Here is a 26,064-nt window from a genome sequence, read left to right as displayed (position 1 = left end):
GGATGCTTTTATTGTGAAAATGACTTGCTTGAAACTAGAGGAAGAGAGTCTTTCAAAATAAAACAGGAATCAAGGAATGAATGCCAGGAGACTCAGAAAAATAAGAGCAAGGAGTGGCCTTTTGAGAAAAACAATAAGCTATTAAACCCCTTTTTTAAATGTAAAAGTAATCTGATTACGTCTTTATTATTTACTCTAAGGGAATACAATTACTTTTAATATCCTGATTATGCAATCCTGTAACAGGCTACTCCCCTAGCAAGCGAGAGCTGAAAGTGATCATCCCTGATAATGAATGTTCAGTTTGGTTTACTCGCGTCCATTAGTGGCGATAATCAGCAGTGCTCTGACCCTGGGGAGAATATATTAAATGTGGGTTCTGTGTGTTTGTGCTCTCACTCTCCATGAGAAGGAAAAAAGCCCATAGGTTTTCCAAATAAGGCCCGAGTGAGCGCTGGCAGTATTAATAGAATAATACTGCTGCTGCTGGGGAATATTTGTATTGACCTGTTGAAAGACTTTATCTGATGCATGCCGTTTCCATGGCAGTGCGGGGGCGGGATGCTTCGAGGCTGCAGCTGGCGGGCGAAACTCCCCTGTACTGTCGGCAGCAGGAACACACCCTTTTTTTTAATGTCAAATTTGGACAGTGTGTGTGAAGCAGGAGTCCACGCTCATTTTCCTGTTGAGACCTTTACTCTGCAGCGGTCACACCCTCACCCTGGGGTTGTATTACCAGCGGAGAGACACCGCAGAGCAAATGCACCCTGCTGATGATATTTCTCCAGCTAATCTGCTATGCTAATGAGCCCCATGTGGACAGGAACACACATTGATTTCTATGGGTTTCAGTTGTCAAGATGCCTTTTACTTGAGGTGTGCAATACACTTTCGGAATAGAGATGAACATTTATAATTCTGCAGCTTCAAATTCATTGCATCTGCAGCCTTAGGTGCTTTTTATTTGCATGGTTTTTATGATGCGTTGTTGGAGGTGAATGGGATTTCCATTGGCATCAACCACACTGTATCTGTTGTGCATATATGACCAATAAAGCACTTGACTCTTGAATGCATACAGTAGGAATCCTTTTGCTTGTTAGACAGCCTTGTCTTTCCGGCACCTCTCTCTGTTTTAAAGTTGCTAATATATGGCTTGAACTCCAAGCTTAGTAAGAAAGAAATCACCTTTGAGGATATTATGCACGAGACTTTGGAGTTTAATGAACACTTAGAAACAATTTAGCAGCTTGAGAAGGCTGAAAAACAAACATCTCCCTCCATTAACAGCAGATCCCAAAGCAGCACTGATATAAGCACAGTTTTACCAACACCTTTTTCAACAATGAAGCACACAAACATTTAATTCTATCTGGATCGGTCTGCGTTATCACACGTTAGCGACACATCTCTTAAAACTTCACCTCTAATATAGTTGTATGAGCATCAGCGGTTTTGCTTCCAATAATATGCACGAGGGAGATTTAATAAGATGTTATTTGTGAAGCCTTGAGGTTTTGTTGTTACTTGAGAAGTTGTGAATTTGATCATGTCTTGTTACTTTTGTTGAGGCAGAACAATGAGTCAGCTAATCACCATTTCAGTCATGATGCAGCAGAACTGACTCACTTTCTCTTGCATTAATTGGCTTGCTTGTGCCATTGAAACACATCCACAGAGGTGTGCAGGGCTGTGTCTATAACCTGACACTTCTTACTCTTGTTACCTGGATGTTTCTGATAGCTCCTCATAGCGAAAAGCCCTTTCTACCATCTGCAGGTAACGTGATTACTTAGGGAAACATTTCTCTGTGCCAAAATCCATTCGGTGAGATTAGTTCTGTCAAAGTAAATATTCAAGCGTCCAAAATAAAGAAATATACATCTCTGTTCCTGCACACTTGACTGCTGTTAGTTAAGAAAGGATTGGTTGTCAGTCCAGCTCAGCATAACATTGTTTCAGTGCGATAAGAAAGGCAGAAATAGCCGAGTAACCTTTTCTAAATTCACCACCCTCTCTCTCCATCTCACACCTCGTTTCTTTATTTTCTTTAGTCGTGCCTTTACTTCCCTTTAGTCTTCCACCAGTCACTCCTCCCTGTGAGTGTGCTTGGGGTTTTTCAGCACGGAGATCTGCTGAGGGGTTTTTGACTTGATAAAGACGTGCTGTGTTTGTTCAGTTTGTTCCGGCAACAGAGAGGCCCGTGGTGTGAATGTGATTCAGCTGGCTGACTCAGCCCATTAAACGGCTCTATGAAAAGAATGGGCTGCTGGCTCCGGCTTGCCGCTCGCTGCCAGTCCCCGGGCCCGCTGTATGCCTGGCACTGAATGGAAACAATGCAGTTTCAGCTCCGGTGCCTTGGACACATGACAGCTTGCAGGCGGTTTGATAGGTGGAAACTTGGACAGGATGGACTAAACCTGGAGGTGCTGGGTAAAAAAATCAAGTGGTGCACACACACACACACACACACACACACACACACACACACACACACACACACACGGAGGAGTGCACCAACAGAGGTTTCTCACAGATGACCAGCCCCCTCTCCTTTGTTTCACATTACATTATTTCCTTAAGTTGATGCTTTTATCCAAAGCAGGGGTGTCCAAACTTTACCTATTGCCTCATAAGTAAAGTTATAAGTCGGCAAAATCAATCAAATGCAGGAGAAATCTGCTTGAAAACTTGAATATGATTAAAAAATGAAAAGATTAAAGATCCCAGCGCTCCATAGGATTTCACTTATAACAAAAAGTGTTGGCAGTTCATCCCCTAAAACAGAAGCCTCAGATAGCTTATAATAAGGGGAAATATGGAGGGTATGTTTTAAGTAACTAAGATTGACTGAAATTATTTGAAAAAGTACGCTTATTAACACATGAATACTACTGTGTAATATCTGTTTACATATACATTTAAGAAGCACAACATAAGACAGGCACACGTTTCAGGTGTGGGCCATATTAAATTATACTTTTATAATTTGCTAAGGGCCGATTCAAAATGGACAATGGGCAATAAACCATAAAGACACGACTCAAGACAAAAAGAGAAATGCAGATATATTCGCTTCAAATTAGCCAAACCATTATAAGTCCTGGGAAATTAGTTTAGAATGTCTTTGAGTCGTGTAATGATACTCAATAAGTACGTCTACTTTCAAACAGAAACCAGGTTATTCTGGTTGTCTGAACATACGACCCTGAACTTAATTGGGAAGCAAAGTAGGTTTGTTCTCAGCTCAAAAATGGGAGGACGAGGATAGAAAATCTGCCCCATTTTAGAAGTACTTATTTAAATACCTGATGTCTGTGTCAAACAATCAGAGGGTCAGCGGTTAATGGTGGAAGCTGCCTTGTGTGGGTTTCATTCAGGAGGGTTTGCAGTACAAGCATGCATCACTTCCTCCCGCCGTCCCGCTGTCTCCTCAGATCTGTCCTTTTCTTGTTTCCCCAGTTCTACAGGGGCCAGGTGTAGATTTCAAACTAGCTATCTATGTTTACATTCTTGCACCAGATTCATAAACACCTGCTCACATGCATATTGTTCTGTGGGATAAATCCCGCATTATAAATAGCCCTCCCAGTCACACAGAGGTCGTGCAGCTGTTTGGAGAAGAACCACGCTTTCGTCCTTGACTGGATGTCTGATTCTGCAAAGGAGAAGGCTTAACGTTGCATAGGTCAATATGATGATGTGTCAATATGTTTACTTGGACTCGATGAAAACATGCTGTCTGTAAATGTTGGGACTGAAGACGAATGAGGCCTCAATCATTTTGACTTTCTGACCTGAGAAGTGGTTTATCAATATGTTTTGTGTACATTATGTATCCCATTTGGCCTGAGTGTTTAGAAATCTGACTGTTATTGACCAAATGTAGTAGTTATAGAGAGGTTTAGCAGAAGGAACATTCATTTAATCTGTTTTAGATACAGAAAGCAGCATCCTAACTAAGTAATCAAACTAAATATCACATCTCTCGTCTGCATGTGTGCATAAACAGTGTTTAAACCCCCAGCTAATGTTTCTCTCTCCCCCTCTTCCACAGATAGTGTCCAACGTGCTGATCTTCTCGTGCACTAACATCGTAGGAGTCTGCACTCATTACCCTGCTGAGGGGTCGCAGAGACAGGCCTTCCAGGAGACCAGGGAGTGCATCCAGGCTCGCCTCCACTCCCAGAGAGAAAACCAGCAGCAGGTGAGACAGAGAGCCAGGGTCGGGAAAAATGTACAATTGCTAGTTACCTGTAAAAAACCGTTTTGTATAACCTCGATATCTCATGAGATTATTCACATCATGCGAACGACATCTTGTTCTTTTTAATATTGTAGATCCTACACAATCCTTTGCACATTTCTACTCCACATGCCCTCCTTTTAATCTGCACAACTCTTCACAATCTGTCACATTTCATTATATTTGCAGTTCTCAGTTTCGCACATATTTATATTTTGTTTAAATGTTGTCTTTATTTGTTATAGTCTTTTCAAATAGCTTGTATAATAGTGTTTTTTTTGCTGCGTATTCTTCTTTCTGTGTAAATGTATGTCTGTATATCTGATTCTGATCCAATGCAATGTCAATTAATGCAAGACAAAATAAAGAGGAAGTGTTTTATGTAAGACAACAAAACAATGTGACCTGAGAGAAGAAGAAACCAAGATATTTGGAATAAAAACGATAGTATTTATAGGAAAACCTGCCTTTTATGAAGCATATTCAGGCAGTATACACCAACAATGAAACACATGCGCACATACAGTTTAAAAAAAAAGGGGAAATGAAATCCGAGCTGACAGAAAATGCTCCGTGTTAGTTTAATACACACTTTTTGATATACTGTAAAAGCACATTAGGGCTGTGCAGAGTAGCGTGCATGCTTCAGTATCAGATTCTATACTTAAATTGGATTGTGTGACACTTATATTTTAGACAAGTGGCATTGAGAATTGTATTGCAGCTATTGTGGACTAAAATATTAGTATGATTTTGCTAATTTATTGATATTTGTATCATTTTAAAATAGTGCTTCTTGCTGGAACAAATGCATTTCCACAGTTTTTTTTCCCACTGATTTTAGTTCATTTTTCCACTGTTGGTTATCAGAGTCCTTACCTTTGAACAAGTCAAAGTTGGTTTCTGCAGGTTTAACCACCACATTTCACTTCAAATGTCCAATGATCCAAACCTGAGATAAACACTTTCCTTTAATACAATTAATCTGAGAACATATTTACATATTTGCATGCAGAGGGTCTATCTTTCTACAGCTGTGGTTGGAAAGGGTTTGCAGGAGGTAATTGCCAAATCCTAATGGCTTAATTAGTGTGTAGTTCTCTTATTCATTAGAGGGTGTTAGTCACGCTGCCTCCACCTCTTAACTTAGCGTGCTCTTATTAATGTGCGTTGACCTCATCGCTTCGGTCTGGACCTCTGAGTCCTCCCACCGCTCCGAGCCGACCGAAGATGAAGACGGTGCGTAACGACTTTAAACTCCGTGTGATGTATCGTGCAATTGAACCGTCCCTCTTCCCACGCTCTCCTGCAGGAACGCCTTCTGCTCTCGGTGCTTCCCCGCCACGTTGCCATGGAGATGAAAGCCGACATAAACGCCAAGCAGGAGGACATGATGTTTCACAAGATCTACATCCAGAAGCACGACAACGTCAGGTAACACCAGGGACACATACGGAGAGGAGGAGGGTGGGGTGGGTGGTGGTGTGGGGAAATAGATTGGAGCTGCTATAAATAGCCCATGTGTTACCTTGCGAAAAGAGTTACAATACACACACATTTATATACATACACACTGCTATGAGGCACCTCTAGTGTGCAGAAAGTGAATATTCAATGCAAACATCTCTGCTCGTACGAACCTTTCTTTCTCAAGCTTGCATTGAGCGAGCTTCGGTCACAAGAGGAGGAGATGAAACAAAGCCACAACAACAGTGCTTTGTGTTCAGTAGTACTACGGTTTATTATCATCAATACTGAGTGCTCTGGAGAGGAAGATACACTCAGATCTTGTATACTCAGTGGCATGCTTTATAACCATTTCAATTCAACTACTCTCCATACTATACCACTATACCCTCATTACAATATCACTATATATTGTACATGATATAGACCAGAGTGAAAAACTGAATTTCCCCCTAGAGCGATAAATAAAGGTTCATCTTCTTCTTCTTGTACTGTACTCTCATTACTATACTATACTTTACTACACTACCAGGGTTTAGTCCAAACCAGGTTACAGGGTCTCTGCCCTCAAACCAAAATGCAGATTTTCCCCGTAAGATGTTAAAGAGATGCCAGAAAACAATCTCTCTGTGGGTCAGAAAGGGTTTAATGACTCCAGAGATATGAAGATGGAGTCAGATGTCTGGTCAGACGGCAGAGACAGCTACGGAGAATAAGAGGGGATGGATGTCTGGTGGGTCTGCCGGGGGACGAGTGGCAGGCAGCAGGCTGACACTGAGACTGAGATTCCTGATCCTTTCTTTCACTCTCCTTCTTTCTGGAGAGAAGTAAAGAAACCAGAGCTCTGGATTCATTTGAGGTGCACTATATGACTCAGCAGCTTCAACACATGAAGACACCATCATTTTCCACTTCGCTTTAATGCAGGATTTTCACCAGAAAGTGGGCGGGGCTTAATTTGGGCGGGAAGTGGCGTTAGAAAAACCCCTGACTACACCACACTATACTACATGACTTTACTCATTACACTATACTATACCACATCCCTACCCTGTTATTCGTATTCCGCTATACTCCCATTTCAATGCTTTACCTCTGCTTTAGTCCTTTCTTTCACACTCAGCTCTTGAGACGTGATTTATTCTTTGCTTTGTTTACTTTTTGCTGCATCTCAATTCATATTTATATTGCTTTCACAATTTCTGCTGCACCGTTGTTTAGTTGTAAAATAAACCATGATTTAATTCAGGTTAATCCTGAATGGTGCAGCCCACACACCAGCAAAGGGAAGGGAGAGGGTGGGGGGGGGAGGAGGGGGAGAAGTGCAGGCGTTGCCATGGCGATAGGCTGCATGCATGGTATTTCGCAAGAGCATTGTCACCTGTCTCTACATACTGTGTGTCAGATGAGATGTCCATTAAAATATGAGAGTATACTCCTCCATGTTGTGGGTCGTCACAGCACAATCAACCCCCCAAAAAAACAGCCTTAATTCAATTATTTTTGTATACATCTAAAAAACATCTGTCCCCATCTTCCACTTCCAGGAAAACCAGGTCAGTAGTTTTCCTGTAATCCTGCTGAGAAACAAACCAAATCGTTATCGAGCTAATCAATGAATGAGATCAATGCAGTTTTCCAGATACTCCTGTAGTAGTCCCTGCCTCCAACCCATTTTAGTTTGGTAGATTTCTGATGTTCCTCAGCCTTGTGATGATGTTCATACGGCTTAGCATCTCTCGTGGAACGATGGTTGAATAGATAAATGCTTCAATAGTTTGTGCACATGTCTTTGTTCTGCACTGATTCCCAGTATGGATGGCATTTCTATCTACGACAACATGGTCATTTAAGATGGAGGAGAACATAATCCTCGTCTCTGCTTGAAGTCTGCCTTCAGCATCCGATGCTAACCGCCTCGTTGTCCCTTGTCTCTTGATTGTGGATTTTTTCGGGGTGATGCTCATAGACAGGTTGATTCGGTCCCTTGTGTTTTGTCTGCAGTCTCAGTGACGTAATGAGTCTGTAGTTTAACACTCTTTGACGTGTGTAAAGTGGCTTTAATCTAATAACCCTGAGCAACTGTGGTTTGGTTTGGCACCACGTCCTGGAGTGACAAAACACTGCGTCAGGGAGACACTGGGAATCAGACTTTTTTTTGAGTGTGTGTTCCAGTTTGTGTGTGTGACGAGCAGCAGCCCAAATATCAAACTGTGCAGTGAGAGTTTATGGCCTGTAGCTTTCACAGTCAGGTGGAATCTCAAACCCCGATACATAATAGGTGCTATTGAAGCCCTTTATCACTTTGATGTGTCCCTTTGAATCCCCCCAGGGGTTACAGCATCAGGTCACACACTCGGGGGGCTCTCGTACACAAAGGTCTTTTGATCGCTGTTAATGTGATTTTTATCAGTTAAAAGTGAAGCAGAGGCTCTAAATTAGGACATTTCCAGCACATGTGACGGAAGTGACGCTCGCCGAAACCAGTGTGCGCTGAGCCACATGAGCACTTGTTAATGAACGTGTGCAGATGGACGTTTAGAAGGTTGTCAGTAAATAGGAACCCAACAAGGAGAGGGTCATGTTAGTTCACAGGGATTGTGTTGATCCACCTTTGAGTAAATATTTTAAATCATATTTGTATTCAGTGTCTCTCCTGGGACATGTCTCCATGCTTTAATGTTCAGAAAGCTCTTTATTTTTCTCACACTGCCTGTGCTGCAGCTCCTCTTTTCACCCTCTGTCTGAAACCAGAGCCCAGTCTGCTCTGATTGGTTAGCTGGCCGGCTCTGTTGTGATTGGTCCACTGCTTAGAGATGTCCTGCCCCCCCACGCACAATGTGTTGGAGCACTATGAGCCCAATGGACTGACACGGAAGTTGTAGTACCACCATTTGGCCACTATGAATTTGCTTCAATGTCCAGTACACTTACTGGGGGCTTAGTATTCCCAAGCCTCCCCTTACAAAACGAAAAGAGAGAAACTCTGAAAGCTAGCATTTCCCGCTTAAAACCCAAAAATCATATCCAGCTCTAGGTTGTTTTTTTTTTGTCTCACAGGGGGAGTAAGCGGCACATTAGAAACATCCACTAAGCTTTGCTGAATTCTGTCTCTGGTCATAACTGTGTGTGACCTGGCCTGTCGGGGGCGGGGGGGGGGAGGGGGTGGCTTTCGGTAATTGGGGCTCTGCTGAGAGGCCGAGTAACAACAGGAAGAGAAGTGACAGCTCCCACTGCTATACAACCAAAGAGAAGGAGCGGAAACACATCAATGTGAAGGCTGGGACGTCTTGCAGCGGGACAAAATATTGCATTTCAAACTGATATTTTGACACACATTATTAAATATCGAGCATCCTCTGGAGTAACATGATGTCCTGTGGCTCCAGCTATGAGGCCAAAAGTGTGTGTGCTGACCAAGGTATTCTTTCAGACAGATGTTTTGCTGTGAGAGTTTGGGAGGTATTCTCAAACGAGCTGCTGCTGTTATGTAGGCCAGCATCACCCTGAAGAGAGGTACATGCTAATCACATTACATAAATCACAGGGACTGACCTCACCTTTGTTCTAATTGAAGTAAGGACACTGAGTACACATGCTGTAAGTGTGTGTGAGGCAGTTAATTATGTGTGGGTTACATAAGGCTGTGCTGCTGAAGCTGCGGGAGACAGGTCTGACCTGAGATCTGTCCTTGGTGAGCAGACGGTAACACACGTGCAACACACAGATCAGGTGATGTTCACTGCATTTGAGATGAGGTCGAAATGGGGTGAAAAAAAATCACAGTTTTCCACTTTGTTGGGGTTTCCCCTTTCCTGTAATGTGTTCTATAGGTTTTAGTGCATGTAAATGGTCTACAAAGGCTAAAATCCCTGTGTTCCTTTCCAGAGCGAGTTTCTACCCCCCCCCCCCCTCCATTGGACTCCTTTGTTTACTTTCTCATTTCACACCACTATTTACCAGTCTTGCTTCCATTAGCTAGCGCTCCAACGCATTGAACGTGGTAGGCTAAGGGGCGGGAAATGGCTAAGCAGTTAAGTAACAGAGCCGGCCAGCTAACCAATCAGAGCAGACTGGGCTCTGGTTTCAGACAGAGGGTGACATAATGAAAGTGATGATGTAGAGAGGTCCCGGTGTATAAATCCTTCAGTTACAGACTTGATTTGGCACCAAAAGCCTCATTATGATCATTTGAATATGTTTTTAAATGAAAATCCAATATTTTGAAATCTGAATTGAAATATGAGCCAAAAAAATTCACAATTAGATTTCCATTCCAAATTGAATCAGCCCTAAACATGTGTCCAGATGCTCCCGGTACAAGCTGTATTATTTTTGTCTATTTTTGCAGAAGAGAGTGGATTCAACAAGGTCTGACAACAACAATCTGAAATAAGACAGGAAATAAAGACAGATGGAGCAATGAAAGAAACAGGAAATGAACGCAGCAAGGGACGGGATCAGTAATAGATGGAGAGGAACTGAAGGGTGGAGGCTGCAGAGGTAGAAGAAGAGGGAGGCACACTGCGATGGAAAGGGCTGTGGGGTGTGTGTGTGTGTGTGTGTGTGAGAGACGGAGGTTAGCGAGGAAATAGTGCAGCATGGGGTTCAGCAGCTGGAGGAGGGGGGCAGGATAAAAGGCAGTGCCAGACGAGGAGGGGTCACAGGGTCATGAAACGCCAGCTTTGGTTCAGCTGAGATTTGACCCAGAACAGATTTTTGTGTGGCGGCTTGTAAGGAGAAGCAAACTGCCCTCTACTGTCGTCCTTATTTCAGCCAAGAGGGAGACAGCTTCCTACAGCCTGGTGTAACATCGCAGTGACAGTGGGTGGTTTAGGGTTACAAAAGCAGAGAGTATAAGAGATGAGAAAGAGACCCTGGAAGTCCCATTTAATCCTTACCTTGGTGGGGAGTCACTGGCTTTGGAGGAGAGACGGTGAGTGCAGAGGAAATCCTGAACAGAGAGGCAGCAGAGTCTCACGTTTGGACTCAGTAAATAAAGCTGCAGTGTGACACGCTTTGATGTTGTGTGTTTCTTTGAACCCGCAGTGATTGAAGGGAATCATTTCACCGACAGATAGCAACACACACATGAAAGGGATTGAAATCAGAACCACACAGAGAGTTCTGTTGGAATATAAAGGCCTGGGAGATCAATCTACGATGCTCTTTCTAGTCTGAGACCAGTTTATAATTTGGGTTAGGGAGTAATGTGTGTGTGTGTGTGTGTGTGTGTGTGTGTGTGTGTGTGTGTGTGTGTGTGTGTGTTTCAAGGTTTCAAGTTTCAAGGTTTTATTGGTCATAAGCACAGCATATTCAACGTATGGAACTGGTGCTATTCTATAATTTATGGTTCCTCTGTTTTTCTGGGAAAGGTCCAGAAAGGAACAAAAGTCCAGTTTGTGTTTGTGTGTGTGTGTGTGTGTGTGTGTGTGTGTGTGTGTGTGTGTGTGTGTGTGTGTGTGTGTGTGTGTGTGTGTGTGTGTGTGTGTGTGTGTGTGTGTGTGTGTGTGTGTGTGTGTGTGTGTGTGTGTGTGTGTGTGTGTGTGTGTGTGTGTGTGCTCGCGTGAATCGGAAGTTATAATGTAAATGTTTTTCATGTATTCAGATTTTTCACAGTGCATACCAAAAGTATTTACAAAGTAAAAACAAATATTCAAAGAATTTATTTTAAAAAGAGATTTTTTGCACTATTTTTTTCAGAGAGGGTCCGATGATACATGTTGAGGGGCATGACAGTTTGTCCCATTAAAATGCAAAGAGTATTACATATGTATTAAAATCACTCACTACTGAGTCCACACTCCCCCTCGTCTCTTTCCCTCCCTTCTTTCCTCCTTCTTCCTCCCTTCCTCTTCCTCCTCCCTTGCTTGTACCGACCTGTCTCCTCTCTCAGACACACTGTTCAAGTGTCTGGTTTCACTCGGACTCCCATGCAACAGCTCACGGAAACCAATCAATTATTCTCAGAAATGTGGACCCCAGAGCGCGGACTCCTAATCCTTCTCAGCCTGAGACCCAAATTGAGGAAATTTAGACATCTCGAAAACCTCAGGTTCATTAGGACACGTTAGTGCTCCTGACAAGCCGAGAGAGGAAGAAAACTCCCCTGACACAAAATGAATTCACACACACAGACTACACTATACAGACAAAAGTATTGGGACACCTTTTATGACACCCCATTCCAAATTCTTAGGCATCAATATGAAGTGGGTCCCCCCCCTCTGCAGCTGTAACAGCTTCCACTCTTCTGGGAAGGCTTTCTACAAGATGTTGGAGTGTGTCTGTGGGAATGTTTGCCCATTCGGCCGGAAGAGCATTGGTGAGGTCAGACCGTCAACAGTGAGAATTCGGTAGAAATAAAATCGTAGATTTGAAAAAAATTAAATTATGAAAAAAAATCGAAATAAGTGAGAAAAAATTTGAATTTTGAAAAAGTCATAATAGGGAAAATAAGTCAGAAATTTGAGAAATGTCGACATTTGGAAAAAAAGTCTGAATTTTGAGAAATGTTTAGGGCCACATGTAAAAGTATTAAGATCTCATGAAGCAGATTCAGGCAGTAGGGGTTTAGATTCACTCTGAAAGTATCAGCCTACAGAACAGAACAGCTGACAGAGGAGAGAGAACATCTGATCCTTTTGCAACAAACACTAGATGCTCTTTGTAGTTTGTTTGGAACCCTGTAATCCTGCTAGTAAACCCCGACTGTTTAAATGTAGTAGTGTCTGATTCAGTTAATGTAACTGTAAGGGAACACAGGAACACCTTCTTATTTTGTATCCTGTTTCATGTTATCCGTTACTCCCCAACCCTGTTTACATGCACATGAACACAAGCACCTGCAGCTCCTACACACACACACGCACACACACGCACACGCACACACACACACACACACACACACACACACACACACACACACACACACACACACACACACGCGCACACACAGACACACCGTGTTCTTGGCTGCGTCTCCCCCTGTGAAATTCATGTGTTTTTTCTGAAACCTTTGTTTATTTATAGCTCTCTTTTGTCCTTCCTGGAGGTCTGACTCAGAAAGACGCTTTTTAGGATTTGATGTGCAGCAATATCTCAAGATCAGAGCAGCTGGAGAACGAGCAGGGTAGGGAGGTACCTAATCTGAGTATTACAATATAGAAGTAATGTAATCTGATTACTTTGTATTACTTTTAGAATCCCTTTATTTAAAATGCAATACAAATAAATACAAGATTACTGAAATAACCTTAAGAGCTTTTTTTACTTAAGTATATTTTTGACAGACAGAACAACGTGAACTTAAAGAAGAAACCAAAATATTCAGGATCAGAAATGTGGCAGCTTAAATTATAAGCTAGGAATAGTATAGTTTCTTAAATGCTGTTTTAGTTTAACACATCAATTCAAAGTATTCTCTTTGACTAAATCAGGGGCCAAAGCCATTATCATGGCCTCAATATTTTTTCAATAATGATATCAACGTGAGATCTACAGATAATTTAGAAGGAAAAAAATAATCTGTCAAATAATCTTTTACTTTTTTGTGCATTTTTGTTAATTTATTTGTCGTATTATTATTAACACGATATGAATATTTAACTATTTAAAATAAAAACATAGAAAGTACAATAAATGTTAATTAATTAATAAAATGAAGTAAAAATCAAATTGAATTTAAAATAAAAATTAAATAATAATATTATTAAATAAAATAAAAATAAATAATAATATTATTAAATAAAATAAAAATAAATAATAATATTATTAAATAAAATAAAAATAAATAATGATATTAAATAAAATAAAAATAAATAATGATATTATTAAATAAAATAAAAATAAATAATAATATTATTAAATAAAATAAAAATAAATAATGATATTATTAAATAAAATAAAAATAAATAATAATAATATTATTAAATAAAATAAAAATAAATAATGATATTATTAAATAAAATTAAAATAAATAATAATAATATTATTAAATAAAATAAAAATAAATAATGATATTATTAAATAAAATTAAAATAAATAATAATATTATAAAATAAAAACACCCCCTCCCAGGTTCCGTTAACACAGAACTGAAGTAAAACCAGGATCCCACAAGGAGCTGAGTCAAACTCCAGTGAGTTTTTCTCATAGTTGCTCCAAGAAAACCAGTGTTCAGCAGAATTTAGTCTTAAAAATGCACCAGTCATGTTTTATCACATGTTTCACCCCGGGAAGAAATGAGCGACCAGAGAATAAATGTGCTTATTGAAGAAATAAATGTCAAGCGCGAGATATGACTGTGTGGTGGAGGGTTATGATGCTCCGCAGAACAACCCGAGCCATTCAGGACGAGCTGCAGGGTTTCTCCTGCAGGGCCGAGCTGACAGTCTCCCACAGCTGAGCGCTTTCCTTTCTCCACCTGTCAGCCTGCTCTCTTTGTCCGGCGTTTTCTTTTGTGGGACGAGCGATTCAGACCCGGAGAGATCATCTGTCCCGCCGCTGCTGTGCCAGTGTTGGGACGGTAATGAAAATTTCACAATCGCAAAAAAAAGATCCTTCGCTGTATCGGTTTACGCTGTTCTCAGGGAAAGGGAGGCTCATTTTTTCACTTGTGCAAAGCTACTTGCAAATGAATTACCTCTCTCTCTCGCACTGTCACACACACACACACCGTCACACACACAGTCTTCGTGACATTTCGCAAGTGCTAACCAGATTACAGGCATTGTATTGCATTTAGACATGGCTGTAAAAGGCTGCTTCAACCACCATCTCACACCTATCCCCTCCATCAGCGGTTTCAGTGGCACATCCGGGTTCTTGATATCGACCAAAATTACCAATTAGTATTAAAACTTCTCCAGCTTGTCTTCTTCTTGTTCTTCTTATTATTCTTGTTATTCATCTCCAAACTCCACAAGGTGTTAAATCTGTGGAAATTTAGTCAAATAATCTTTTACTTTTTTGAGCATTTTGTCTCTTTTTCTTAATTTATTTATTATTATTAATAACACGATGTGAGTATTTAACTATTTAAAATAGAAACATAGAAAGTCAAATTAATATTTATTAATTAATAAATACATTGAGCTCGTCACGCTCAGCTACCATCGCTCAACACTTGCTTATCTTTTTCAGGGTTTTGCAGGAGGTAGACCCTGAACATATTGTCTATTCAAAAGACAGTCCCCACCTAACCATACAAGTCTTTGAACTGGGGAGGGAAAGCCAAACAGCCACGGGAAAAACATGCATAAAAATGACTCTGAATTTGGATATTTGTTTCTGTTTTCTAGTGCACATGTCTTGGTGCTCACAAAGGAAGCACATGTCTCTCTGCAGCTTCACAAATCAAATGTCCTATTGACTGGTGGGATGAAGAGTGTTGATTTTCTGTTTGTGTTTCTGCAGCATCTTGTTTGCAGACATCGAGGGTTTCACCAGCCTGGCGTCGCAGTGCACGGCGCAGGAGCTGGTGATGACGCTCAATGAACTCTTCGCCCGCTTTGACAAACTGGCAGCGGTAAGAATATACTTTATTTCAGAGACAATTATGTGTCTTTTTTTGAGAGCAATTGGCGATTACTCCAAAGCAAAATTGGCGGTATTAATGTCCAGATTGATGGCACAGTATAATCGATCATTTCAAGGCTTTTCTCTTGTATTCACATTGAGGAAATCCAAAAGGAAGGGAACAGTAACAGCTTTTAACGAGAGGAGCAGTAATCGCAGCTCAAATCCAGCATAGAAAACAGAGCCAGGCTTCATAAAGGCTGCGTTCATGAATATAGATTATTTTACTTCATGCAGGAGCTTCATTATTTCTCCAGCTTGTGCTCGATGGCTGTCATTTGTTTTTGAAAGGTGAAATAATTTGCTAATCAATATTCATGTGTGAAATGGAGATAATGCCATACACACACACACACACACACACACACACACACACACACACACACACACACACACACACACACACACACACACACACACACACACACACACACACACACACACACACACTCTGTCTCTGCTCTTTACACAGAAAGTCTTTATGCGTTTTCCCAGAGCCATGTGCTACAGAGATGCTCAGGTGGCTATCATGAGACATAGTTTTCTTAGAATCCCTACATACACACACACACACACACATATATATACACACACACACACACACACACACACACACACACACACACACACACACACACACACACACACACACACTTATAATAATAATTCTTTATTTAGATTAGAAGATAAGCATATATCAAGACATAATCCAAATTTGGCAAAGAAAAAAGATTCCAATATTTCAGTCCACTATGTACATTAAGGGTAAAGGTGACACCTATGCCTCCATATGTAGAGGCTACCAATTACTGCAGATACAGAGCAATATACACACACACACACACACACACACACACACACACACACACACACACACACACACACACACACACACACACCATATTATGGTCATCCTACACACCGCTGAGAGGTCTTTAAGCTCTAATGCTGATTTGTGAAATCAATGCTACTGTTAAATGATGCTTCACGTATAACTGTTAATAAACCCCACATGCTGCCCAGCTATTATTTGATAGTTTATAAATATCTGTGTTTTAATTTATTTTCATCCCTTATTTGTTTATCTGAAAAGTAAGAAAATATATAAAACCATAAAACCATCCTGAATAAAAAACTATAATAAAACTATATTATTATTATTATTATTATTATTATTATTATTAATAATAATAATAATAATAATAATAGATTTTTATTATTAATAATAATAATAATAATAGATTTTTATTAATAATAATAATAATAATATATTATTATTATTATTATTATTAATAATAATAATAATAATAATAATAATAATAATAATAATATATTATTATTATTATTATTATTATTATTATTATTAATACAAATCTATTATTAATAATATATTATTATTAATATATTATTATTAATAACAATATATTAATAATAATAATAATAATATATTATTAATGATAATAATAATGTATAAGTTAAGTTATAAATTATGGAGAAAAATACAAATCAAATAAATGACTAAAAACATTTTAGGAAACTCCCCACCCCAAAAAATACAGGTTAAAGATTAAAATGTAAAATAATAGCAAATATTTGTCGCAAGTAATATTACCGGATGGATGAATGGTGTGTAGTATATCCACTATGAAGGGAAGTCGTGTGTAAACCTCACCTGTAGTGAATCAGTGGTAATCACCTGTGATCTTCTCTCCCGGCAGGAGAACCACTGTCTGCGGATCAAGATCCTGGGCGACTGCTACTACTGCGTGTCCGGGCTGCCGGAGGCCCGGGCCGACCACGCCAGCTGCTGCGTTGAGATGGGGATGGACATGATCGAGGCCATCTCGTAAGTTCCCCCGGGGTTAAAAGGGCATCGCTGGTTAACTGCGATTAAGACGCCTAATTAAGTAAAAATGGTAACGGAAGATCTTGTCTTCAAACTGCTCCAGTGGGGGAAAACCACTCAATGGAGGATTGAGTTGAATCTGTAAATCTGAACAAGCCAAACGTGCTCTTGAGGTTATTTGGGGTTACAGTTCATGGCTGGAAATGACTCTTCGTGCTTGTGATCAGTTGGAAATGTAATTTTTTTGGATGTTATTTCCCAACGGTGTCCCAAGTTTCTGAGCCATAGCTGTTGGATATCTGAACCTGTAATTGATATATCAATTAGTCAGTTAGGTAATTGGTAAAAGTAGCATATAATCAAAGTTCCTTAAAGTTAGTACAGTTCTTGAGTAAGTTACTTTCCCCCCATGCTGTTAGCATAATCCCGCTACCTGCTCTTGCTGCTGACATCATTCAGTCGTCCATTGTCTCTGATGTCTTCCCCAGGCTGGTACGTGAGGTCACTGGGGTGAACGTGAACATGCGAGTGGGCATCCACAGCGGCAGGGTGCATTGTGGGGTGCTGGGACTCAGGAAGTGGCAGTTTGACGTCTGGTCCAATGACGTCACGTTAGCCAATCACATGGAGGCCGGGGGCCAAGCTGGGTACGAGTCTGCAGATAAAGTGTTCTTTAAAATACCTTCAAACCTGTGGAAGATTAACATTCACAGGGGCGTTTATGTGTCTTTTCTTTCAGACGAATCCATATCACCAAGTCCACGCTGAATTATCTGAATGGAGACTACGATGTGGAGCAGGGAGCAGGGGGGGAAAGAAACGCCTACCTGAAGAAGAACAACATAGAAACCTACCTCATTGTGGGCTGCAGTCAGAAAAGGGTACATTTGATCACCATGACACTTTTTGCAACCTGTGCCAACGGCGTCACAGAGCTCACTCTAACGTGTATTCAATCATCAAGCAGTATGACAACGTGCAGACTAACTACCACTTGTGTCTCACACTTAAACACTATTAACACACTCAAACCGTATTAGGCAACATGAAGGAGGTCAAATTTGGGAGGGGGAATATTTTGCACAAGGAGCTTCATGTGTTTTGTGTTCTACTGAAACCAAAGCTGCACCAAGATCTCAAAAGCTCCTTCTGATTGGTCAATTTGGACATTCCAGAGGTCTTTTAAGTCTCGCTAACAGACCGTTGCCAAGGAGAACAGACCGTTGCTAAGGGGGATCAAGTGACTGTGTTGTCATATCAATCAGCAGAGAGAAGTCCGGTCGATTTAACGTCAGCCGTGGACCACAAACATTTGTGTTCTCCATCAGAAGAACACCTGGATACTTTATGAATATTCATTTTTATATTCACGATGTCTGAACTGTCCCAGTGAAGAAAAGAAAAAGGGGAGGGAAGAGGTTAAAAGATAGAGCGCTGGACGTCTGAGAAATCATCAGAAGAAGACAGACAGGAAGTAAACATTAGCTATTGAATGATCTTTTCTAAAACACGTCAGAAATAACTTTTGAAATGCTCATCAAAAGTTACTGAGCCCAAAGTGATCTTGGTTCTGTCCTTACGAAAGTGAAATACATTTACAGTGAGAAATAAACCAGAGACACTAAAGGGAACAGACAGACAGACAGACAGGCAGACAGGCAGACAGGCAGGCAGACAGACAGACAGACAGAATGTGCTCTGGCAGTGTTTAAAGACCAGTTAATGGAAAAGGAAATGTGAACAGACTCGGTTACAGAAAACGTCGATCAGTGCTGCTGTCATTTTAAGTTACTTCATCCTTTACTTAAACATCATCATGGGTGTCTATCTGCACACAGCCAGTCCATATTGCACACTGTTTATACACTGGGCTCCTGTCCTGTGAGCAGTGTTTAGTTCCTCTCTCCTCTCTCCGGGAGCTGCAGCTTGTTTATGCCTGGCCGGCTCTTATCAGCTGTCTCTGTCCTGCAGCAGTATCACAAGCTGGGACTATAGATAGCACGTCATGTGAAGAGAAGTCTTCCTCTCTCTGTCTCTGCTGCTCTGAGACAGAGGGGGGGATTGTACAGTCTGATATTTTCAGATCGTTTTCATTCTTCCTTTGGTTGCAGAGTACATCCTAGAGCGAGTGGGTGATGTTAATGTAAGATCTGTGGAAAAGATAGCAGATAGAAAAGCATCACAAGCAGAAAACGATTCATTTGGCTAAATAACGTGCAAACAATCAACCGATCAAATAAAGAAATGTGTGATTAATGTGCAACTTAGCATCATGATACATCACCACAGTGTGTGATGGATCAGCTGTTTCCATGCAAACAGAAGAGCTTTAAGAGGAGTGAACAGGGCACTGATTACAGCACGGCCATTGTATCGTGTATTTATCTACTGTATTTCAGTGATAGAGCTCAAATTCCCAACAGTTTTTTTTAGGATCGAGGGTAAGGGTGTTTCTTTTTTTTGCCCAAATACAACGGAGGTTACTTTGCAACTTCATGAGCTTTAAGAATTTATTGACCTCCATGGTCTTACAACTACACGTGTGAATACAGACCAATCAACAAACATACTAAATATCAACAATCAGCATAAAAATAAGGAATAAAAGCCACATTTTCCCCCGAAGATTAAGCTTTCTATGTGACAACATCATAAACGGTATATTTTATTAAAGATGGACCCAGTTTAAAAAGGAAAATACATCAAATTGTCCCACTTTTAATCCTGGTTTGGATTTCAAATGATTCCATCTGATTCAAAGCAAAACTTCTTGAGTTTCGATCTCTCATAACTGAGATACAAGATAATGAATCTGGAGGATGGTGAAGGAAATATTCAGTTCTTAAACTGAACCAAAAACAGTATGAAACCATAAGTCCTGCTTAGAAACAAATAATAGGTCAAAAGTATATAAGATATATTAAGTAACTATCCCCGTAAAATAAAGAAATCGAGCAGTAAAATATTGCATTTTCTCCATGCTGAATGTTGCCGGGTAGAATTACAAAATATATACTATATCCAGCAACGGAGGTATAAATAAAGTCCTCATATTTCAGTAGCATTAAGATTGTAAGCTAAACCAAACACTATAAAGAAAAGTTAGTCTTTGATTGAGATGCTGTGATGTAATGTTTCCTCTACCCTTGTCTCTGTGTTTCCCACAGAAAGAGGAGAAAGCGATGATAGCCAAAATGAACCGACAGAGGACTAACTCTGTGACCCACAACAGCGGCCACTGGACCGACCGGCCGTTCTACAACCATCTGGGCGGCAACCAGGTGTCCAAGGAGATGAAGAGGATGGTGAGGAAGCTTTTTTAAATCAGTGTCCTGAGGTGCTGGCTGCTTATATACCGGCTGTTCCTTTGATCTGCGGTCCTGATGAGCAGCGCTGATGGCCCTCACACCTCACCCTGGTCTTCGAGAGGCTCTCAGAGGCCCTCGAAGCAGCATGTGGGCGACGACCAAAACACCTCGTTGCTCCGCTGCTGCAAGACCCCCCCCCCCCCCCCCAACCCATCTGTGAAGCTTCATACTGGATGATGCGACAAGATTCACTTTCCTTTACGTCTCTGTAGCTCTCTGACTCACCCAGTGAATGGATGCATCAGTCCACCCACCTCTCCCTGTCAATCTATAATGGGGAAGAGTGGTGAAAAAAAAAAGCCCAGTCCACATCCACAGCTGTTTGAGTTTACTCTGACTTCCATATTCACAATAGGAGCTGTACTATCACGTTGTTTGCTCAGCTTGTCTAACTACTTTAAAAGATGAGAGAGAGTTGCATTATGGGACTTGTAGTTTTCAACAACAGACAAAATGAGGATAGCTCAGGCTGGTCTCCTTCAGCATTGGTGTGTTTGTCCACAAGAGGGAGCTAGAGTGGTGCGGTAGATTCAAAGTCAGGCCTCAGTACACAGTAAGGGTTTCATACAGAGCAGGATGTAGGAGTTGAATAACAATTAAGGGAATTGTTTTGATCCTTTTTTTAAGGAAGGCAAACACATTTGTGATTAAAGCAGGAGCTGATTGATTGCAATTTTGGATTATTTCATTTGAATCATAGGTGAACGATGATGATGATAACCTATGAGCTCACGTTCCCTAAGAAGTGAGAAAGATAAGGGGCTTCAATTGATTTTATGAGTAGTGTTTATGCAGGAAAATTCAACGTGCTTTCTCTGAGTTTATCCTTGTGTGAAGCCTTTGGAAAAGCATCCTCTGCTGAACCCTGTAACCTCTACTGTTTCATCTTTTTCTTATGTCACTCTATCTGCTCTGAAACATCCAGTCCTTTTCATATAATTGCTTGTTAGCCACAGTCTTTGTTTCCTGCTGAGCCGAGCTGAGAGTGGGGAAGATAAAAATAGAGCTGTGACAATTTTCAGCCCAGTTTGACGCAAATAGCCTTTTTTTTAGCTGAACACCTTCTGGATAGCTTTCCTGCTGACTTGCTTCAAGCTACAGGAAAACTTTCACTGATTTAATTCCTTTTTTTCAGACTACTTATTATGTTTTCAGACATCCAATTTCCTGATTAGAGAACCAGCATTAAAATGTGGCAATCGTTATTGATCAGAGGCCTGGGAAAAACTCTTTTTTTAATCAAGAAACTCAATATCTAGGAGATTCAACAGATCTGTAGCAATGGTTACAGCTAAATGTTGTCCTTTATTCATTAGTTGTTGACATTAGATGTATATTTGTCCTTTAGATTGACTGTGAACTTAATTTACAGGCTTAAAATCGTGGCCATCACCGTAGAAGCTCCTGCAGCCGACAATTCATATTAATGCATCCGTCTATTCTTCATGCCTGAGCTTTTATCTATGAATTATCTTATCTAGAACACGTCCGGAATAACATTTCTAATGCTCATCACAGGTTTACTGAGTCCAGAGTGAACTTGGTTCTGTCCTTACTCAAGTCGAACACCTTTACAGTGAAAAATAAACCAGAAACAATCAGCAAATCCTCCTATTTTAGAAGCTTAAAACTGGACATTTGTGATATTTCTACTTTATTATTTACTTAATCAATCAACACTTGATGATATTCGATCAATTACTAGAGTTTTTGAATGGTTTTATTAGAGGTAAAGTATACGAGTGAGTCCAGCCTGGGTTAATACAGGTTCTGATTCAGGTAGACTGTTCTCTCTCTCTCCTGCTAATTCTATCTCGTCCTCTCTGTTTTCTATCTCGCAGGGCTTTGAAGACCCTAAAGACAAGTGAGTAAAACCAGTTTCTAAACTTCATAGGGTCTCATCCTGCTCTGGGGGGTGAAGCTGGACTTACAGTTAGCAGAGAAAATTAAATAAATGGGAAAAAATAATCCATGAGCTACTCTCAAATCCATAACTAACATGAGCCCTGAAAGGAGGTGTAATTTAGTCAGAATAAATGACTTCCTAACAGCTGTTTCAGTCCCTTGATGTCTACACTTAAACCTAGTCAGGTGTCCAGTTAGAAATCCTCCTTAAAGTCCCCTGAAGACGCTTTAAAACCAGGATCTGATGCAACCTGTTTTCTTTTACTATAATGCTAAATTTGCTAAATAAAATAGACATTAAAAAGCATTTTGGATCAAATTGTAAATGATCATAATCATAATAATTAATGTAATGTCAATTATCATAAAAAACAACAGCTGTTTTATTTCTAGAAGTTGAAGACTAGGATAATGTAGGATAATTCTTTAATAATGAAATCAAATATACTAATCAAAAAGTTAATAATAATGCTAATACGACTAATGTACTGTCCTCGAGATGCACTATTTATTGGTAGCTAAAGGTTATTGATTTGTCTAGTAGTAGGATCATTTATATGACAAATTAAGAACTTCTTTAAAGTAGTAAAAGGGAACTTCCACTACAGCTATCACCGTTAGCAGGACATTAGCTGATAAGTGCTCCTCAAACCCGGCAGGAGAGTCTCAATCAATACAGACGACACTTTGCAGATTCTCTTATTAATCCAAAAAGAAAACGGGGAGTTTTTAAGGTGCAGGGGAGCGATGATGGTTCAGGTCAATTGCCACTTTTCACTTAGCATATGATTAGCTAAGTGTTAATGCACCTCAGGGTGGAGTGTTTTGCAGTTGCTCAGGAGAAAAAAGTTGAGTTGCAGTTCACTCCTCCTGAGATGTAAATGTCCCCCGGGCTCATCTTGTATCCTGCAGGCATTTCATTTTCAGAAACACGCAGGAGAACCTAAACCCGGAGGACGAGGTGGACGAGTTCCTGGGCCGCGCCATCGACGCTCGCAGCATCGACCGCCTGCGCTCCGAACACGTTAAGAAGTTCCTGCTCACCTTCAGAGAGCCCGACCTGGAGAAAAAGGTGAACACACACACACACACACACACACACATACACACACACACACACACACACACACACACACACACACACACACACACACACACACACACACACACACACACACACACACACACACACACACACACACACACACACACACACACACACACTGGAAATGAAAGTGAGAACATAGGCTAATTGTCCGTGACAAGCAATCTTGCCCGTGTAAAAAGCTCTTCCACCACTCGCTTCTTTGTGTCCCTGGAGGAAGTCCGTCAAAGTATAGCAGAGGAACAGAGCTTGAAAGAGGGGAGGGACGCTGCTAAAGGGAAAGGGAAGTGAAATATTTCCGACAGTGAAGGACAGGCGGAGATGAAAGTCGGAGCTCGACTCGCTGCAAAGAATTTGGGCAAGAAATTGTGAGGAGTTTAGGAGAGTTAAAGAGGCTCTATTCTGCTTTTTCCCTTTCCAGTAGTGTGTTATACAGGTTTTAGTGCATGTAAATGGTCTGCTGAGGCTAAAATCCCTGTGTCCTGCCCCTGCAGTACTCCAAACAGGTGGACTCCAGGTTCGGGGCGTACGTGGCCTGCGCCTCCCTCGTCTTTCTCTTCATCTGCTTCATCCAGATCGTCATCGTGCCATCGTGAGTCCTCCCTTTGAAATGCAACACCACGTAATGCATCATAAATACATGTATAAAATGACTCCCTTCTTCTCCCTGTGTGTAGCTCCAGTCTGATGATCGGCTTCTTCACCACCGGTCTCATCATCCTCACGGCCGTCATGTTCATCTCCACCGTGTACTGCTGCTTCGGGGTGAGTCTCCTCCTCTTGTGCAGAATGAAACCGACACGTGTGTGCAGATCTTTTTCTTGAAGTTCCTTGAGAAGTACGAGGTTATTTAGAATATTCTTCAGACATCACAGAGACAATCAGGCCCTCGGATGATGCTGTGCTTGTTATTTATTCCAGATAAGGTCTTTAAATATAATCTGCTCTTAATCTTATAGCAAGTTCTTTCAGATTAGAGTTTCTAACTTAGCTCCTTATGCACCCTTATGATCCAAATGTACCAATTTCATAACCCCTCTCATTAAAGGGATTGTTTTTTGTGGGGTTGTATCTTCAGTACAGTAGCAATGGATATCATTGGTTTGTGACACACAGAAGAGTAATGCAATACATGTTTGAATGTGTATCGAAACCTTTACACTTCCTGCTTTGTCTCCCCCCCTGCTCTCAGCTGTTTCCCGTCCCTCTGCAGACTCTCTCTAAGAGGATAGTGCAGTCCAGACTGAACAGCACCCTGGTGGGCGTCTTCACCATCATCATCGTCTTTCTTTCTGCCTTCATCAATATTGTAAGTGAACCTCCTCAACAGACCATTGAGCAATTAAAAAACAGCTGAGTAATTATTCTCCTCCTTTGACCCGGTTCAGTTCACCTGCAGCAGCCTGGACCTGCGGAGCTGCATCAGGGCGGAGCTGAACATCAGTCTGTCCGGGGTGAACGCCTGCCACGCTCACCTGCTCAACTACAGCCTGGACGCCCAGCACAGCTCCTTCGGAGAGGACGCCCTCATCTGCAGCTTCCCTGAGGTACGGGTGGTCCTCGTCCTCTGGGTGTGGGTTACTTGAAAACATCTGGTTTCAAAGCGAAAGAATATTTAACTATTTTCTAGCTTTTTTAGAGAAGCAATGAACAGATGCAAGCTTCAGGAGATAGTGGAAACTGAGCTGAAGATGAGCAACACATGTCTGACGCTGTAAAGTCATTTCATTTAAGGTCCTATTATACACATTGGGGTTTTCACTTTCCTGTAGTGTGTTATATTGTTTTTGTGCATTGGTTTTTGACTGGGCTCTGGTTTCAGACAGAGGGTGAAAAGAGGTGCTGCAGCACAGGCAGTATGGGGGGAAAAAAGAGCTTTCTGAACATTAAAGCATGGCTTATTGGATGCACAAAATACAAATATGAGCCTACAAATGAGCAGAATATGGCTCCTGTAAGAAATCAGAAGTCCTATGTGACTCTCAAAGCCCCAAATTTGCTGCAAAAATGACCTTCCACGGTTCAAAATAAGTAAAGGTATAAAGGTGTTGGGATATATACTGTATGTATTGCACATAACTGATTATTGCACTATTCTGAGTGGAGTGGCAGCCAGAATAACAAAAGCAAAAGAGTGTATACTGCACATAGCAGGGTTATTGCATAAGATTCTAATAACAGAAATACCGACGTGATTTATTGCGACTTATTTGGTATATCTGTTATAAATGAGGCTGCCTCGTTCACCAAAGAAGACTTTGGTGCTGCAGAAAGTTTGTAAAATGCCATCAGAACAAGGACATTACCGGACAGTATGCATGCTTCCTTCCTGCACACAACCCCTAACTATAGGATGCATTCAAGCACTCGTATTAATAAGTAGAATGAGGGAAAATGTTCTTTTTTTTGTGTGAAAACTAGAAGAGAAACTGAACAGTGATACCTCGGGCACCTTATTGATTTTCAAAAGATACGTCATTGCAATAAAAAGGACAGTCTGTCTCAGCGGAGCACCTTTAATTGGATACTTGAAGATGGCAATGCTTCA

The 26,064-nt window shown here is 40.9% G+C and overlaps 1 protein-coding gene across 1 annotated transcript in view; it reads left to right on the top strand.

Annotated features, from left to right (window-relative positions):
* Window positions 1–26,064, top strand: part of adcy5 (adenylate cyclase 5) — a 66,660-nt gene that overhangs the window by 32,799 nt on the left and 7,797 nt on the right. The window contains exons 2-14 of the mRNA XM_063887520.1: window positions 4,058–4,207; window positions 5,559–5,680; window positions 15,131–15,242; window positions 17,011–17,138; window positions 17,627–17,785; window positions 17,878–18,019; window positions 20,306–20,443; window positions 22,348–22,370; window positions 23,324–23,483; window positions 24,011–24,108; window positions 24,194–24,281; window positions 24,709–24,825; window positions 24,905–25,063. Coding sequence (XP_063743590.1) covers window positions 4,058–4,207; window positions 5,559–5,680; window positions 15,131–15,242; window positions 17,011–17,138; window positions 17,627–17,785; window positions 17,878–18,019; window positions 20,306–20,443; window positions 22,348–22,370; window positions 23,324–23,483; window positions 24,011–24,108; window positions 24,194–24,281; window positions 24,709–24,825; window positions 24,905–25,063 — 1,596 coding nt within the window. The remainder of the gene's footprint in view (window positions 1–4,057; window positions 4,208–5,558; window positions 5,681–15,130; window positions 15,243–17,010; window positions 17,139–17,626; window positions 17,786–17,877; window positions 18,020–20,305; window positions 20,444–22,347; window positions 22,371–23,323; window positions 23,484–24,010; window positions 24,109–24,193; window positions 24,282–24,708; window positions 24,826–24,904; window positions 25,064–26,064) is intronic.

This window comes from Eleginops maclovinus, chromosome 7 (assembly GCF_036324505.1).
Source record: "Eleginops maclovinus isolate JMC-PN-2008 ecotype Puerto Natales chromosome 7, JC_Emac_rtc_rv5, whole genome shotgun sequence".
In the NCBI taxonomy this organism is placed as follows: Eukaryota; Metazoa; Chordata; class Actinopteri; order Perciformes; family Eleginopidae; genus Eleginops; species Eleginops maclovinus.
Note: the sequence above shows the minus strand (reverse complement) of the source record. Positions and strands in the feature narration are given on the sequence as shown.